The following is a 13,501-nucleotide window of genomic DNA, read 5'->3' on the forward strand; positions in this document are numbered from 1 at the left end:
GACCATGTGGGCGCTGATTGGCTCAACTTGCCACCTACACGTGATTTGTTCGCCGATTGGTGCTTGCTAGGTGTCCGTCATTCTCTTCACCGCCTTCTCATAATGCAGCATGGGCGAAAATACCAGCAGGCGGAGAAGCAAAATCTGAGGAGAGGACTTCTCCCTTTTCAATCGTTTTGAGCGATACAAAGGTGAGACCGTTCAGAAATTGTATACATCATTATAAATAAATGACTTATTTTTGTCTCGTTTTCGCGAGACAACGACGTCATTCGGCATTTTCCGGCGGGTGGACGCGAGCCACAGTGCAGCAAGTGAGGGCTACTCGAAACCTCTCCGCCACGTTAAGTTAGCCGACTAGCTATTTAGCCACCGCCGTCCTTATCCTCAAAGAGACGCCAAATGTTTCGACTTCTCAATGTTAAGGACAATAATGAGTCAAAGTGGCTCTTGGGTTTAACACGAACGTAATGGCATCGTCTCATCGCCCTTCTTACGCCGTGTAATGTCGACAGTGGTTCTTGGTTAGCAACATAGCATGCTAACCCCACGCCAAGTGGCCCGACACGTCGCGGTCATGGAACACCAGACACCGCCGATGTGAAAATGAGTAAACCCCTATAAAATCTCAGATTTGAAGTGGTTTTAATTTATTACTTACAGTCTTCGATCTTCAGTGTCAGACGTATGGTGCATGAGGCCAATTATAATATCACTTAAAACACGTTAGTAGTTTTTTTGCCATACCGGTACTTGTCATCACTGATTTCGCTGCATTGTAAATCCGTGGGAGTGTAAATTTATGAATTTGACAAAAACAACCCCCCCCCCCTAAAAAGACAATCACGAATTGTGTCACACTTGAAATTAAGATATCCTTTATTTGTCCCACACTGGGGAAATTTACAGTCTACAGCAGCAAGATTGTGGGTAGAAAGAAGAAAAAAAACCATTGTTCAATTAAGTGCAATATAAGTACAAATATGGATAAGTCGCAGTGCTATTTACAATTGTTTTCACATCATTTAATTATCATTATTATTTTTTTTTATTCAGCAGCCTGACCGCAGTCGGTAGGAACGAGCTGCGTTATCTCTCCTACTTGTAACGCTTGTAACAGTTTCTGGCTGAAGGAGCTACCTAGTGCTGTCAGGGCGGGCTGGAGGGGGTGGGAGGGACTGTCCATCATAGCTTCAGTGTACATATTCTAAATATACCTTGTAGGCACCCACATTGGAATTACATTCACCTGACTTTTAAGGGAGGGGAAGGTGTGTTCCATATTTCAGAGATGATATACAGTATTTGAAAGGAGGAATGAGCGATATTGGGAAAAATGTGATATGGCTACCTGTAGCTTGAAAGTAGTTTCATTATTCGCCTTTGTCTCATAATTTATTGCATCTCCGCAGCTATATAAATAAATGCCTTTAATCTTTGGGTGTGGCAAATCTACAAACAAAGGTTTGTGATGAATGAAGTTCATCACCAAGATTGCACTGCAATCAATACAAATATTTAAGTCTTGGCATTAGCACAAAAAGGCAGATAGATAAGATTGACATCAAATAACGGATTATGGGTTCCCAAAAATATATATCTGCAGATATCATTCTTCTGATCCTCAATAAAGTCTGGATGTATATTTATTTCGACTTTCTGCGGGTCCAACCAGCCAGTCAGTTGCATGTTTAAGTTTTTATGGCGGATGCCCTTCCTGATCAATTCTACCCGATTTCTTAACTAGGCCTGGGACCAGCAGTGGGTGATTTTTGGAATCATATCAGAAATATTTGAAAAGAAATCTCAAGAGATTATGTAAAAATATGTGCTTCATCTTGGGGGGGAAATAAAAAAATGCCCTGGAGGGGGTGGAAAATTAATAAATTGGCAACAGAGATTGTGCTTTTGTTTACAAACTCCTCACTGATGATGACTGCCACGTTAGTGTAAGATGCAAAAGAACAGTAAAACATTTTGAGCAATAATTTATAGGTATTTTATTTGCTATTTGCCAGTATTGTCTACCATATGTTGTTCAGTAAACATAATATAAAAGCCATGTGATTTTTGAGGCATAATTCGCTAAACATTTGCAAGATCTGATGCTAAAGCCTTTTTCATAAGCAGTAGCGACCGATGAATTGCAAATGATTATATTCAATGCCTTTGTGCATTCCTTTTTTAAATTTTATAGCCCCTTGAGTAAGCCAATTAGTTCCAATATAAGGGTGACTGTTAAATTGTATAACAATGTTGCTGTCGCCACGCCCTTGGGCTGCGTGTCGTCCCTCGGTTCAGTAACAGCGGAACGTGAAGGTCGCAGTGTCCTTGTACATATGTTCGGGCCTTCTCCCCACACCACCCCACTCTGGTGACATCGCCGTCCTCTGCAATGCCTTTCCAGGCACTATATAGTGTATTGGAGTGATGAGGAAAAAGATGTTTGATGTGGAGGACAATACTGACGGGCTGCATGATTATTAGATGACTGCTAGATGCTAGAGCTAAGACACTAAGCATTTAGTGTTGACGCTGTCTTTAAAGGAACAGTAGCCTTACTTTATCCGAGGGGCGGGTAATTCATTTTAATTCAGCAGAACTGACAAAATGTTTGCCACCATAGACGAGAAGAAGAGAGTTTTCTTTTCTCCTTTTTTTCTTCTTGGTTTTAACTCCCAAAAAGCATTTGTCAATTCATTAATCAACCCTAATGTGACATTGAACCGACTGTGTTGTTCCACGCAAGTAAGCCCCCCACCCCATCGTCTTTTACCCCATGCCACACAATTGACTTCCCCCATTCTTTTTTTTTTTTAAGTGATGTTTCAACAATGCCGATTGTGGACAAACTCAAGGAGGCTCTGAAGCCCAGTCGAAAGGAGTCAGGCGATGACGGCGATCTGAACAAGCTGCTGGCCTGCTCGGCCAAGAAGGTCCTCTTGCAGAAGATCGAGTTTGAGCCCGCCAGCAAGGGTTTCTCTTACCAGCTGGACAGCCTGAAGAACAAGTATGTGATCCTCAATCCCAGGAATGAGGGCGCCCCTGGGCAGAAGGCGTCCGAGCCCCCGCAATTCAAGAGGCAAGGTAACCAAACGGACCGTTTCACTTTACATTTGCCATTTGTACTCTGAAACTTCACACATCTGTGCTTCATAGTTATTTTAATTCCGAACGCAATTGTGTCTAATTTCAGAGAACACGATCGGAGGCCAAGGCGATGGCATCGCTGCGCCGCAGAAGATGCTCTTCCCTGCGAACAAGCTGACCCTCAAGTGGGAGCGGGTGTACAGGGTGGGGGCCGGCCTCCACAACCTCGGCAACACCTGCTTCCTCAACTCCACCGTGCAGTGTCTCACCTACACGCCGCCCCTCGCCAACTATTTGCTCGCGAAGGAGCACAGCCGTGTCTGTGAGTCTTCAATCCCACATGACAGGAGTGGCATCCAACCATCCATCACGTGGGGCCAATTTTAGCTCACTTTGGGTGGAAGGTGGAGACGCATATTAATTATCTATCAATTGTATCTGTGTCAACATACGCAAGATTCTACTGTGCAATTGGGCTCACACAACTGTGCCATTGCCACAGTGACAAATTTCCACGCCGTGACACATAGCGACGCTTTTTGTGCTCTTCCAGGCCACCAGTCGGGCTTCTGTATGATTTGCGTCATGCAGAACCACATCATCCAGACATTTGCCAACACGGGCAACGCCATCAAGCCCGTGTCCTTCATCAGAGACCTGAAAAGTGAGACCGCCGCCTTCACTTGAATTGCTTGACGCCGCGACAGTGACATCACACTGCAGTACATTAAGCAAGCGCAGGCCTGGGAAGGAATGAATGGATGGCGCATGGGGAGAGGAGGGGATGAGGCGTGAGTTTAGGTGCTGGAGTCCCAAAGGATCCCACCCCCTTCCAACGACACTCCCTCCCTCACTACCTGCTTACTGCTGCAGTCTCCTTAACCACCACCCACCCCCCTCCATCTTTCCCTCTCGTGCCCTCTCCGTCTCCTTGTGATTGCAGGCCTGGATGTTTTAGCTCCAAAATACTCCTGAAAAGACTAGGGTGGGGGGGGACAACAACACAATGTCACTACAGTTGAATTATTAGAAGGAAAAACACATTTTAGATTTCCACCCACTGCAGGTGACTTATTGCTGTTTGTGTGAAAGGATGCTTTGCTGAGAATGCGCTGATGATGAGCGCATTAAGTATCGACCAGTTTCATACTGCCCGCCCCCTACCCCCTTCCATTTGTGCCTCCAGGAAGGGCTCGAAGCTTTCTTGCCTACATTAGCGCTAATGCGATGAGTCTGTTAGAACTCGCCTAGTGACCGGAAATGTTTCATTAGGTTTTTAGAAGTGCAGATTGCAAAAAAAAAACAAAAAAACATTGTTGCTGGTTACTCAGAAAAGCATGCCCTAAATCTGCTTTGAAGTATGTTGTTGTGACATGATTTAATGAGATTAACTGCGCTCTTTTGGCAGTCAATAACGAATGACCATTCTGAACAACACCCTCATGCCACAGCCTTGATTATGCTTAATGCCTTAATGAGAGAGTTTGCACTTCAAAATATGTTATTTCAGCGATTTATGGAGAGTTTAGTCACACGTGCTGTTTTTCTGCAGAAATCGCCCGACATTTCCGCTTCGGTAGCCAGGAGGATGCGCACGAGTTCCTGCGGTACACCATTGACGCCATGCAGAAAGCCTGTCTCAACGGCTACCCAAAGTAAGGCCTGGTTTTCGTTTATATATTTTTTTAACATTTTCATTTTTCTTCATAAAACGAAGAACTTTGCTGATTCAAAGCTCTTTTTTCCTTTTGTCTAGGCTTGACAGGCAGACACAGGCCACAACACTTGTGCACCAGATCTTTGGAGGTTACCTCAGATCACGAGGTATTTAGAGTGTTTTCAAGAGAACAAAAATGTTACCTTTGACAATTGGTTGATTGACCCATTGATTGCTTTTTTTCCCCCCTCTCTTTGCAGTAAAATGTTCCATTTTCAAAAGTGTGTCAGACACGTATGACCCTTACCTGGACAGCATGATTGACCCATTGATTGCTTTTTTCCCCTCTTTGCAGTAAAATGTTCCATTTGCAAAAGTGTGTCAGACACATATGACCCTTACCTGGACATTGCCGTGGAGATACGGGTATGTTCCAACAGAATTTATCGTCATCTTATTTTATTTTCCGCTGTTCGACTTGATAGCGTCGGCTATTGCCACCAGTCTTAAAAACATTCATACAACTGGAACCATGGGACTGAAAACAGGAACAGCTGTACCTTCCTCAAAAAAAATATCAGACGTAATTGATTAATGGACGTGACTTAGGCAAAAATCTTTCATTGCTTTATGACTTTATTTCACCTCATAATGTCTTGAACTCGCTGTAGAAATATTGCGGCGTCTTTTTTTTTTTTCTGTCTTTCAGCAAGCTGTCAACATCGTGCGAGCCTTGGAGCTTTTTGTTAAACCGGATGTCTTGAGTGGAGAGAATGCCTACATGTGTGCCAAGTAAGTCGAAGGACCCATTGTATACTCTATGTGCTCTATTCACTTGAGTGAGGAGTTCCTCCTCTCCCCTTGCAGGTGCAAAAAGAAAGTGCCAGCGACAAAGCGTTTCACCGTCCATCGAACATCAAATGTGCTGACGCTTTCCCTCAAGAGATTTGCCAACTTCAGCGGAGGGAAAATAACAAAGGTGAACAAACAATTTCAGAGTTTGAAGGGCCACTCTTGTTCCTCCATACAGCTCATATTTGACGTCCTTGTCTTTTTTTTTTTTATAGGATGTTGGCTATCCAGAGTTCCTAAACATCCGCCCGTACATGTCTCAGAGCTCTGGTGATCCCGTCATGTACGGCCTCTACGCCGTCCTGGTTCACTCTGGCTACAGCTGTCACGCTGGACACTACTACTGCTACGTCAAGGTGCGACCATGACGGACATGAACCTCATTGTAAAAAAAAAAAAAACTGCAACAAAGGCCTGAGATCGCTCTTCTTCTTAAAAAAAAAAGCTCATGTTCATCCTGACTCCCCGGGCATCGCTTTGGCGTAACCCTCCTCTTAAGTTGGTTAACTTGTTTTACCAGTAATGTTTATGGGTGAGGGTGACCTGTAAAATTATCAGGAGGAGGGGGGAAAAAAAAGAACACACTATACTGACCCCTAGTGGTGAGTGATGTGCACTGAACCAACATTTACAAACTTGAAGCGAATTCCTATTCGTTTATTGGGCATGTTTTAGCTGGAAATGAGATGATAAAGCTTTTACTTTTTTAAATGGGTCATACATTAAAATTGATGCCACAATACTTCATCGTGGTTCTTCAAAATTGTCCGATAGGATCAGGGATAAGCAATTCGAATTGGGACGTTATCCAAAAAATATTTCTTAACACACTGTCAACAGCCGAACCTTTCTTGTATAATATCCTGGCAAAACAAAGCCATTTAATAAATCACAATTCCCTTTAACGGCAATAGTGGTCAGCATATAAATCATTCTGGGCTTAGGCGTTCCATCCATTTTCTCAGTTTATCCTCATTTTGGACTTTTTTTATGACTTGTGTTATTGTAGGCAAGCAATGGACAATGGTACCAAATGAATGACTCCATGGTGCACTCCAGTAACATCAAAGTCGTTTTGAACCAGCAGGCTTATGTGCTTTTCTACCTGAGGTGAGAAGCGATACACGTCCGCACTCCTCCATAATGTTTTCATGTTCATGCTCTTTTACGATGTTTCTGTTGTACTGTTTATCAAAGGATCCCCGAAACAAAGAAGAATGCAGACGGACACACCGGCAAACAGGGAATGTTGCATTCTGGGAAGAACAGCGCTTCATCCGAGCAAATAAAGAGGGTTAATCTGAACGGACCTCTTTCCTCCCCGCAGGTCACAAAGGTACATTCCCATTCCTAAACATAAACATAAAACCCATCTTTTTGAGAGAGTTGTTTAGTTGTCTTGAGTGCCAGACATGCCTGGAACATGCCTGTGTTTGAGGGGTGGCCTCAGCTTGAGTAAATATGGTTTCCATGCCCGTTTTAACAGAAACTTGAGCCAGCACAGCTGCGTAAGATCCAGTCCATGGATGGCGGATTGGGCCTGCCGGTCGCCAGAAACGGCGCTAGTACTCCGCAGCATCAGCTGCAGAACCGGCTCACCAGCTGGACGTCGTCGTCCAACGGCGCCACCAAGCTGCCCGGCGGGCCCACGGTTATCGAGGAGCCCTTCAAGAAGCTGAAGAAGCCCTCTCCGCAGAGCCACTCGCGCTGCGGCACGCCAACGCCGTCCAACAGCAATGGCGTCGGCAGGACGGATGGAGACAAAAAGCAAGATGGCGGCAGAGGCCTCACTGCGTCTACCTCATTCAAGTCTCTGTCTGACTCCTCTTCTGCCGACACCACTGAATCCAAGGTAAGTCCACCGGCCAAGGGGTTCATTCCCTCTTGTTGGACAGTTTTAACATGTTGTGTGAAGTTGTAAGTAGATGAACAAGACACATGAAATATCACCGGACTCTTGCTAACGTATAATAAATGCTCAGTGGGCCAGACTGAAGAACAGATCCCATTCTCTGCCCACCCGTGAGCAAAATCTGATGGTTAAAATCGTGTTGACAACCGTTGTGTGCAAACTAATTCCTGCGCCATGTTTGAAAGCGCATTTTTGCTCATCGTTTGGTCCATCCAGGACATGGCGGGTCCTAAGAGTGCGCCGGCGGGAGGTGCGCCCTCCACCCCTCGCAAAGCATCCAGCAGCACGTCTTCTCCCGCCAAGAGCGTGGAGCGCTCTCACAGCGCAGAGGAGCCGAAGACGGTGAAAATGAAACCGCCGGCCCTCAACAACATCACATCGGAAGCCAGCGGCAGCACCATGTCGCCGCCGCCCGCTAAGAAGTTGGCGCTGTCGGCCAAGAAGGTGAGCGACAATTCCCATCCGCATGCTGAGACAGTAGAATAGTGTTTGTCAAACTTGTTATGCTTTCTTGGGGTTTAATTTTAATGTTGTTGTCATCAGTTGTAACATTCTGAACGGGTTGAAAGTTAACATGAATTTCAGACGGGCCATTGGGGGGGGGAATAATGGCTCAGTTAAAATCTATTGCACATCATTAAAGTTCTCAAAAATGAAATGTATTGAACTCAAACATGACTCATATCTGAACAGTCAAGACAAGCCAAAAAGCTCAGTTTTCCTTGAAATTTCCCAGACTTCCCAAAATTTCTATTCTCTCTTCTAGCTATATCATTAAAAAAAGCGTCCATTATTTAAATATTGACATCGATACTTTGAGTACTTTTCTGTTCGTGAGCATTTTCATCATATTTTGATATGGCAGAGCCCCCCGTCAACTAATGCCAGTCAACTTGCCTCAACATCAAAACACACCAAAATCAGATTGGCGCCCATAACAACAATTGTCGATTTTAAATCGAATGATTAGACATGTTTGCATATTTCAGTACTTCTCATCACAGTGACAGTGTGACACAAATACAAACATTAATTTTTAAAAAGTGCATTCTTTTAAATGTATGCATTTAAAATTTCATTAATACATTAATTTCACACTCTTAAGTTGTCCGTTGAATGTAAATGTTCGTTTGACTTATTTATTTTTTTTGTTGAGAGATTTAGTTTTTCAAAATATTTAATCGTTCCATGCATTTAATCATGCAAGATTTTGGCTTGACTGAGGACTTGCTTTGAACCAAGTAATGACTTGGCTTGACTCAACGTTGATATTTGGTGGTGACTTGAGTTGCATGCTTGCCCCCCCCCCTCAATAATTTTAGAACTTAACTGAAAACTGAAAGGTGGCACCTACAGTATACAATCCACAAACACATTGAATATTGTCGCGTCAACATATCTTGCGAATGTAACACTCTAATCAACCACACAGTCTATGGTTTGTCTTCTTTTCCTTTTTTACCTTCTTTTTTTCTAACCATTTCTAATTGTTCTCTGCCATGCCCCCTGCCCCTTCCTCTTTGCTCCTCCATCTTTTCCTGCCATCTCCCATCCTTGATTTAATTTAACTCTCTCCTTTTTTTTTTTTGTCGCATTCATGGCTACTTTTTTCTTTTAGACCACCAAGTTTTTATTTTTGTCGATAACTGCAGGCTCGCAGCCGGAGTCCGAGCAGCATTGATGATGCTCCGCAACGACTGTCCGGCGACTCCCCTCATCCAAATCACCCTAACCACTTCGCTGTCACGCCTCACACTCACGGGTAGGTTGTTTGTTCGAGTGTATTTGGTTTCAGAAATTATAATTCGGTTCCCTTGTAAAAGCCATCGTGCATTTTTGGGTTCGTCTTGACATTCCACCCCGACGACCATAATAATCCTTAGGCAGGGGGCAACAAAAGTGACCATGCTACTCTTTTCCCCAGAGCTTCATCCCATTCCCCGAAAAACCACTCATCTCCTTTGAAACGCTCCCATCTCGTCACGCCGCACGCCAGCCCCTCTCTCAACGGCTTCCAAAGTCCTGCGCAAAAGAGCCCCAAGGCTTCCCACCAGCCCCAACAAGAACCAAACGACCCGGCGACTCAAAATGTCAACCAAAAGAAGAGGAGGAGAAAGAAGCGGCGCCACTCTAAGGTAGAACTCAACACGGACGCTGTGGCAAAGGCGCCGTGTAGCCCCCCCGGCGAAAAGAAGAAAAAGAAGAAGCGAAAGAGGGAGCAAGAAGACTGTGAAAAGACCGCTGCGAGAGAAAGCGTCCCATCCCATCTGGATCCATCGAAGCCGGAAGAAGAGGACTGGTGCCAGGGCGGCATGTGGAGTCTCTCCAGCTGTCAAGAAGCTGAGAAGCCCAAACAGATGCGAGACTCCACCACGGTGGCGACGTGTCAGACCAACACAAAAAAACATGAGATGGACTGCGTGTTGTTAAAGAAGAAAAAGAAGAAGAAGAAGAAGATGATGATGGAGGCTCCGCAGGACACAGATTCACCACATGTAGCTTTAGAAAGGTGAGAGAATTGATATCGTTACTCCACTTCGTTCTACTTATTTACGCGGAGGCCTTCATTTATCGAAGTACATAAGTATAGAATTCTTTTAGTGCTTCCAGTTGTGGTTTTGGGCACGACACGGTGAAAAGTCTGGAATCAAATCGCTGGACACATTTAGACAATCAACAATGCACGTTCACACCTATATGCAATGTTTTGGAAAGTACTCCGAAATCTTACGCAGCAATGGAGAGAACTTAAACGCAGCAGAGATTTGAACCAAAACTCTTAGAATGAATGAAGTGACTGCATCGAATAATTCACATGAATACACAAAAATTCATTTTCCAATCCTATAACCCCCCCACAACTTTGAACTGCAGCCACGCTGAGCCGAGCAACGAAATGGTCCTCGGCAAGAAGGTGAAAGTCAAAAAGAAAAAAAGGAGGCTGAAAGAAGAAGTGAGTCGGGAAGAAGAAGAGACTCGGCCTCGCTCGCAGGGGGAAAACGGCGACGCAGCGGGGCCGCCCCCCAAAAAGAGCAGTGAAAAGGCGCGCAAGCCGAGCGCTGGTATGCGCACACGTGCAAAAACAAGCACAAAAACAAAAAAAACGCCACGTTTAGTTATTCCGTTGTGTTTGCAGTCTCGGTGGTGCTTTGGGACAGCCAGGTGAAGGACGGCTACAAGCGTTGTCAGGCGCCAGCGAGCACCGCGTCAGGTGATAGCCCGGCCCGTGCCGCCGCTAGTGTGTCCTGGGACGGCAAAAAGAGCAGCGACGTGGTGGAGGAGCTCATGCGGAACTCCATGGACAAAGCCTACGGCGTGAGCGGTGAGAGTGTTTGCTGTGGAAACGGAGCGCCAAACCATTTAGAAAATTAATCACACTGTGTCTCCTGTAGTCCTCGGTTGGGACGGCGAAGTTTCCGCTGTCAGTCGCGATGCCGTCCAAGATGTCCGCCTCGCCATGTGCAATACTGTGATTGACGAGTGGGATGAAGAATTCGACAGCGGAAAAGTGAGTGATGTCGACGAGTGATAACGATAGAACAGGGTTAGCAAAGTGCCCGTATCGGAATTAGTAGCCGTAGAAAGACCCTTAAAACTTAAGACGGCTGTAAATGTCAGCTTTTAAGTGCGCCACCTATGGACAATTCATCTGGAACATCTTTTCCTTTGCTGAATTTCACCAGGTGAAAAAAGTAAAAAGCTTCAAGAGGGAAAGGTGGAGAGGCGGTAGCAGCATTTTCCAGCAGATCCAGGACCGCCGCAACAAGTGGTCTGTGATGCCCGGCGGGAAGCGAGCCTTCGCCGGGCGTCGCTGACACCTTTTGACTGGAAATAGACACAAAACCCGTTAAAAAACCCCCCAACAAATTCCACTTTTGTTTGTTTTTGTTCTCAGTTCTGAATGAGCCAAACGATAGGACTGGTGGACCACCATGTATCATTAACCTCAGATGCCACTTTTTTTTTTTGGTCCCATTTTGAACACCTCTGTGCCACTTGATCTCCTACGAAATGGATTTATGGATATTTTTGTCCTTTACAAATTGTGTTCTAATTTTCTACCTTTTTATCAGCTGATGTTTTATGTTACTCTGTTGAATGGCTTTTTTTCCTCTCTAATTCAGGTCCACAATTTATGGAGCACCAGACATGACTTGCTTGGACGGGATTAAATTGTGACCACAATAAACTGCCCCACATGTCATGTCTAGTTCTCAACTACCGTATTTTTATCTCCTTTTTTGTTGTTGTTTTTTTTAACTCACAATTTAATATCCAATCTGATAAAACCTACTGTTCCGATTGTTAACAGTATTTGCGCTGTGGGTTGTTTATCAGGGGTGTTTATCAACTCACGGTTCAACATTGCGCTTGTTCTTCCCCACGTGTCATTTGAAATAATTATATACCTCTATGCAATGTTTTTTTTAATTTTTTTTTTTTTTCACCCCTTTCAGCCGGTTATCTCCACAAACTGGACAGCGACGCGCGAAGACACCCTGTATGTACTTGTACGCCATCGCCATGTGACCACAACCGTTTTATAAACGTATGACATGTGGTGCGGGGGGGGAAAATAGGACATCATCTTCCACCCAACCATTAACTTAAGACATGTACTGTACAAATCCCACAAAAGTGACCGGCCACTCATGTTTGGGTCCCAAATCACAGTATTGGAGGACCCCCACCCCGCACCCTCATGACATAAAACCCGTTTAAGTGTACAGTCCTCCCATGCTGTAAAGTTTAGCCCCTTCTTTCCATTCTAGAGATTTTGCCTTAAATTGGCAATATAAATATATACATATGTTGTTTTTTTTAAAACGGTTATAAATATATTGAAAAGACATCTTTAATGAGTCATTTGGTGGGTGTTTACCTGCTCGTGTGTTTTGTCGAGGCCACGTGGCACTCGAAATGGATGCTGTTTGAATTAAAAGGAAAAAAAAGTTGCAATGAAGTTTGACTTTTTTTGGGGGGGGGGTCGTTGGTTGATTTGTCAAGATTTTGCTGCTGTGTTTGTGTGATGTATGCCGAAAAATGGCAGTCGAGTTTGAGTTGATTTGTGCTTTCAGTCACCGGTGCATTGGAACCATGACAGGAACAACGAAATCCTGCGAGTTGGTTACATTGTGTGGTCTGCAACCAATCACAAATGTTGGTTTCATTTCAGAAACTCAAAGTACTGTTCCAAAATAGGTCTTCAATTGTGTGTTGGTATGATGATCAAAAAAGGTGGCGAGCCTTTCCTTTCAGCCATACTTCCTTTTCTTCCTCCTCCTTCATCCTCCGTTTCATATTGTCCCCTTCCTCTCTCTCGTCCTCCAATACATCATACATCTCCTTTTATGTGCCTGCTTCCTTCCCACATGACTTTCTTGCATGTTATTTCCCACCTCCCTCCCTTCATTCACCCTCTGTTGTGTCCTTGTGCTTCTTTCTTCCTTTCCTACATCCTTCTATCATACTTGCCTCCTTGCCCATAACGTTTTTTCATTTAGAGTTTCCTACCCCCATCCTTTCATTCCATCCTGTCTCCCTTTTCGATCCGCCCTCCCTCTCCTTCCCTTTTTCAATCCCCTTCATTCTTTCCTGTCTAACATACCTTTCCTTCATGTCCTTCCATCCATCCTCCCTACCTACTTGTATCATAACTTTCCTTCCGTAGCATCCATCTTGCCACCCTCCTGCCTCGCTATTTCTTCCATCCATCATCCCTAAGGTCCTTACTTTCATAGCATTTATTTCTTTGTTTTCCTTCCATCCCGTTTTCCTCCCTTTCATATCATCCAGGGCACTTCACCTTCTTAATCCCCCTTTCCTTTTCTCCTTTTGTCAATACATTGAATTCCACCTTGCCATTTTTTCCTTCCGTTCCCCTCCCTCCCATTCACACCATTCTGGTTGATCCCTCCCTCCTTCCATCCTGGCACTCCTTTCAAACATTTGCTTCATTCCATCTATCCTTCCTTTAGTGCCGTCGTTTC

General features: G+C 44.6%; 1 protein-coding gene across 3 annotated transcripts; it reads left to right on the forward strand.

Annotated features, from left to right (window-relative positions):
• Nucleotides 1-48: 48 nt before the first annotated feature.
• Nucleotides 49-12,470, forward strand: usp36 (ubiquitin specific peptidase 36). Of its 3 annotated transcripts, none has more exons than XM_052048301.1 (20): nucleotides 49-191; nucleotides 2,822-3,087; nucleotides 3,191-3,412; nucleotides 3,644-3,754; nucleotides 4,643-4,745; nucleotides 4,847-4,914; nucleotides 5,103-5,173; nucleotides 5,457-5,539; nucleotides 5,615-5,726; nucleotides 5,815-5,955; nucleotides 6,609-6,709; nucleotides 6,797-6,935; nucleotides 7,086-7,451; nucleotides 7,728-7,955; nucleotides 9,164-9,273; nucleotides 9,436-10,020; nucleotides 10,386-10,573; nucleotides 10,648-10,833; nucleotides 10,904-11,019; nucleotides 11,195-12,470. In XM_052048301.1, exons 2-20 carry the CDS (start codon nucleotides 2,835-2,837, stop codon nucleotides 11,324-11,326), a joined length of 3,315 nt encoding a protein of 1,104 aa, XP_051904261.1. In that variant the 5' UTR covers nucleotides 49-191; nucleotides 2,822-2,834; the 3' UTR covers nucleotides 11,327-12,470. The 3 variants fall into 3 exon arrangements, with proteins under 3 accessions (XP_051904261.1, XP_051904262.1, XP_051904263.1); XM_052048302.1 differs by having other exon boundaries at nucleotides 3,197-3,412; XM_052048303.1 differs by lacking the exons at nucleotides 49-191; nucleotides 2,822-3,087; nucleotides 3,191-3,412 and adding an exon at nucleotides 3,476-3,494.
• The last annotated feature ends 1,031 nt before the right edge of the window (nucleotides 12,471-13,501 follow it).

The sequence above is a fragment of the Hippocampus zosterae genome, chromosome 17 (assembly GCF_025434085.1).
Source record: "Hippocampus zosterae strain Florida chromosome 17, ASM2543408v3, whole genome shotgun sequence".
In the NCBI taxonomy this organism is placed as follows: domain Eukaryota; kingdom Metazoa; phylum Chordata; class Actinopteri; order Syngnathiformes; family Syngnathidae; genus Hippocampus; species Hippocampus zosterae.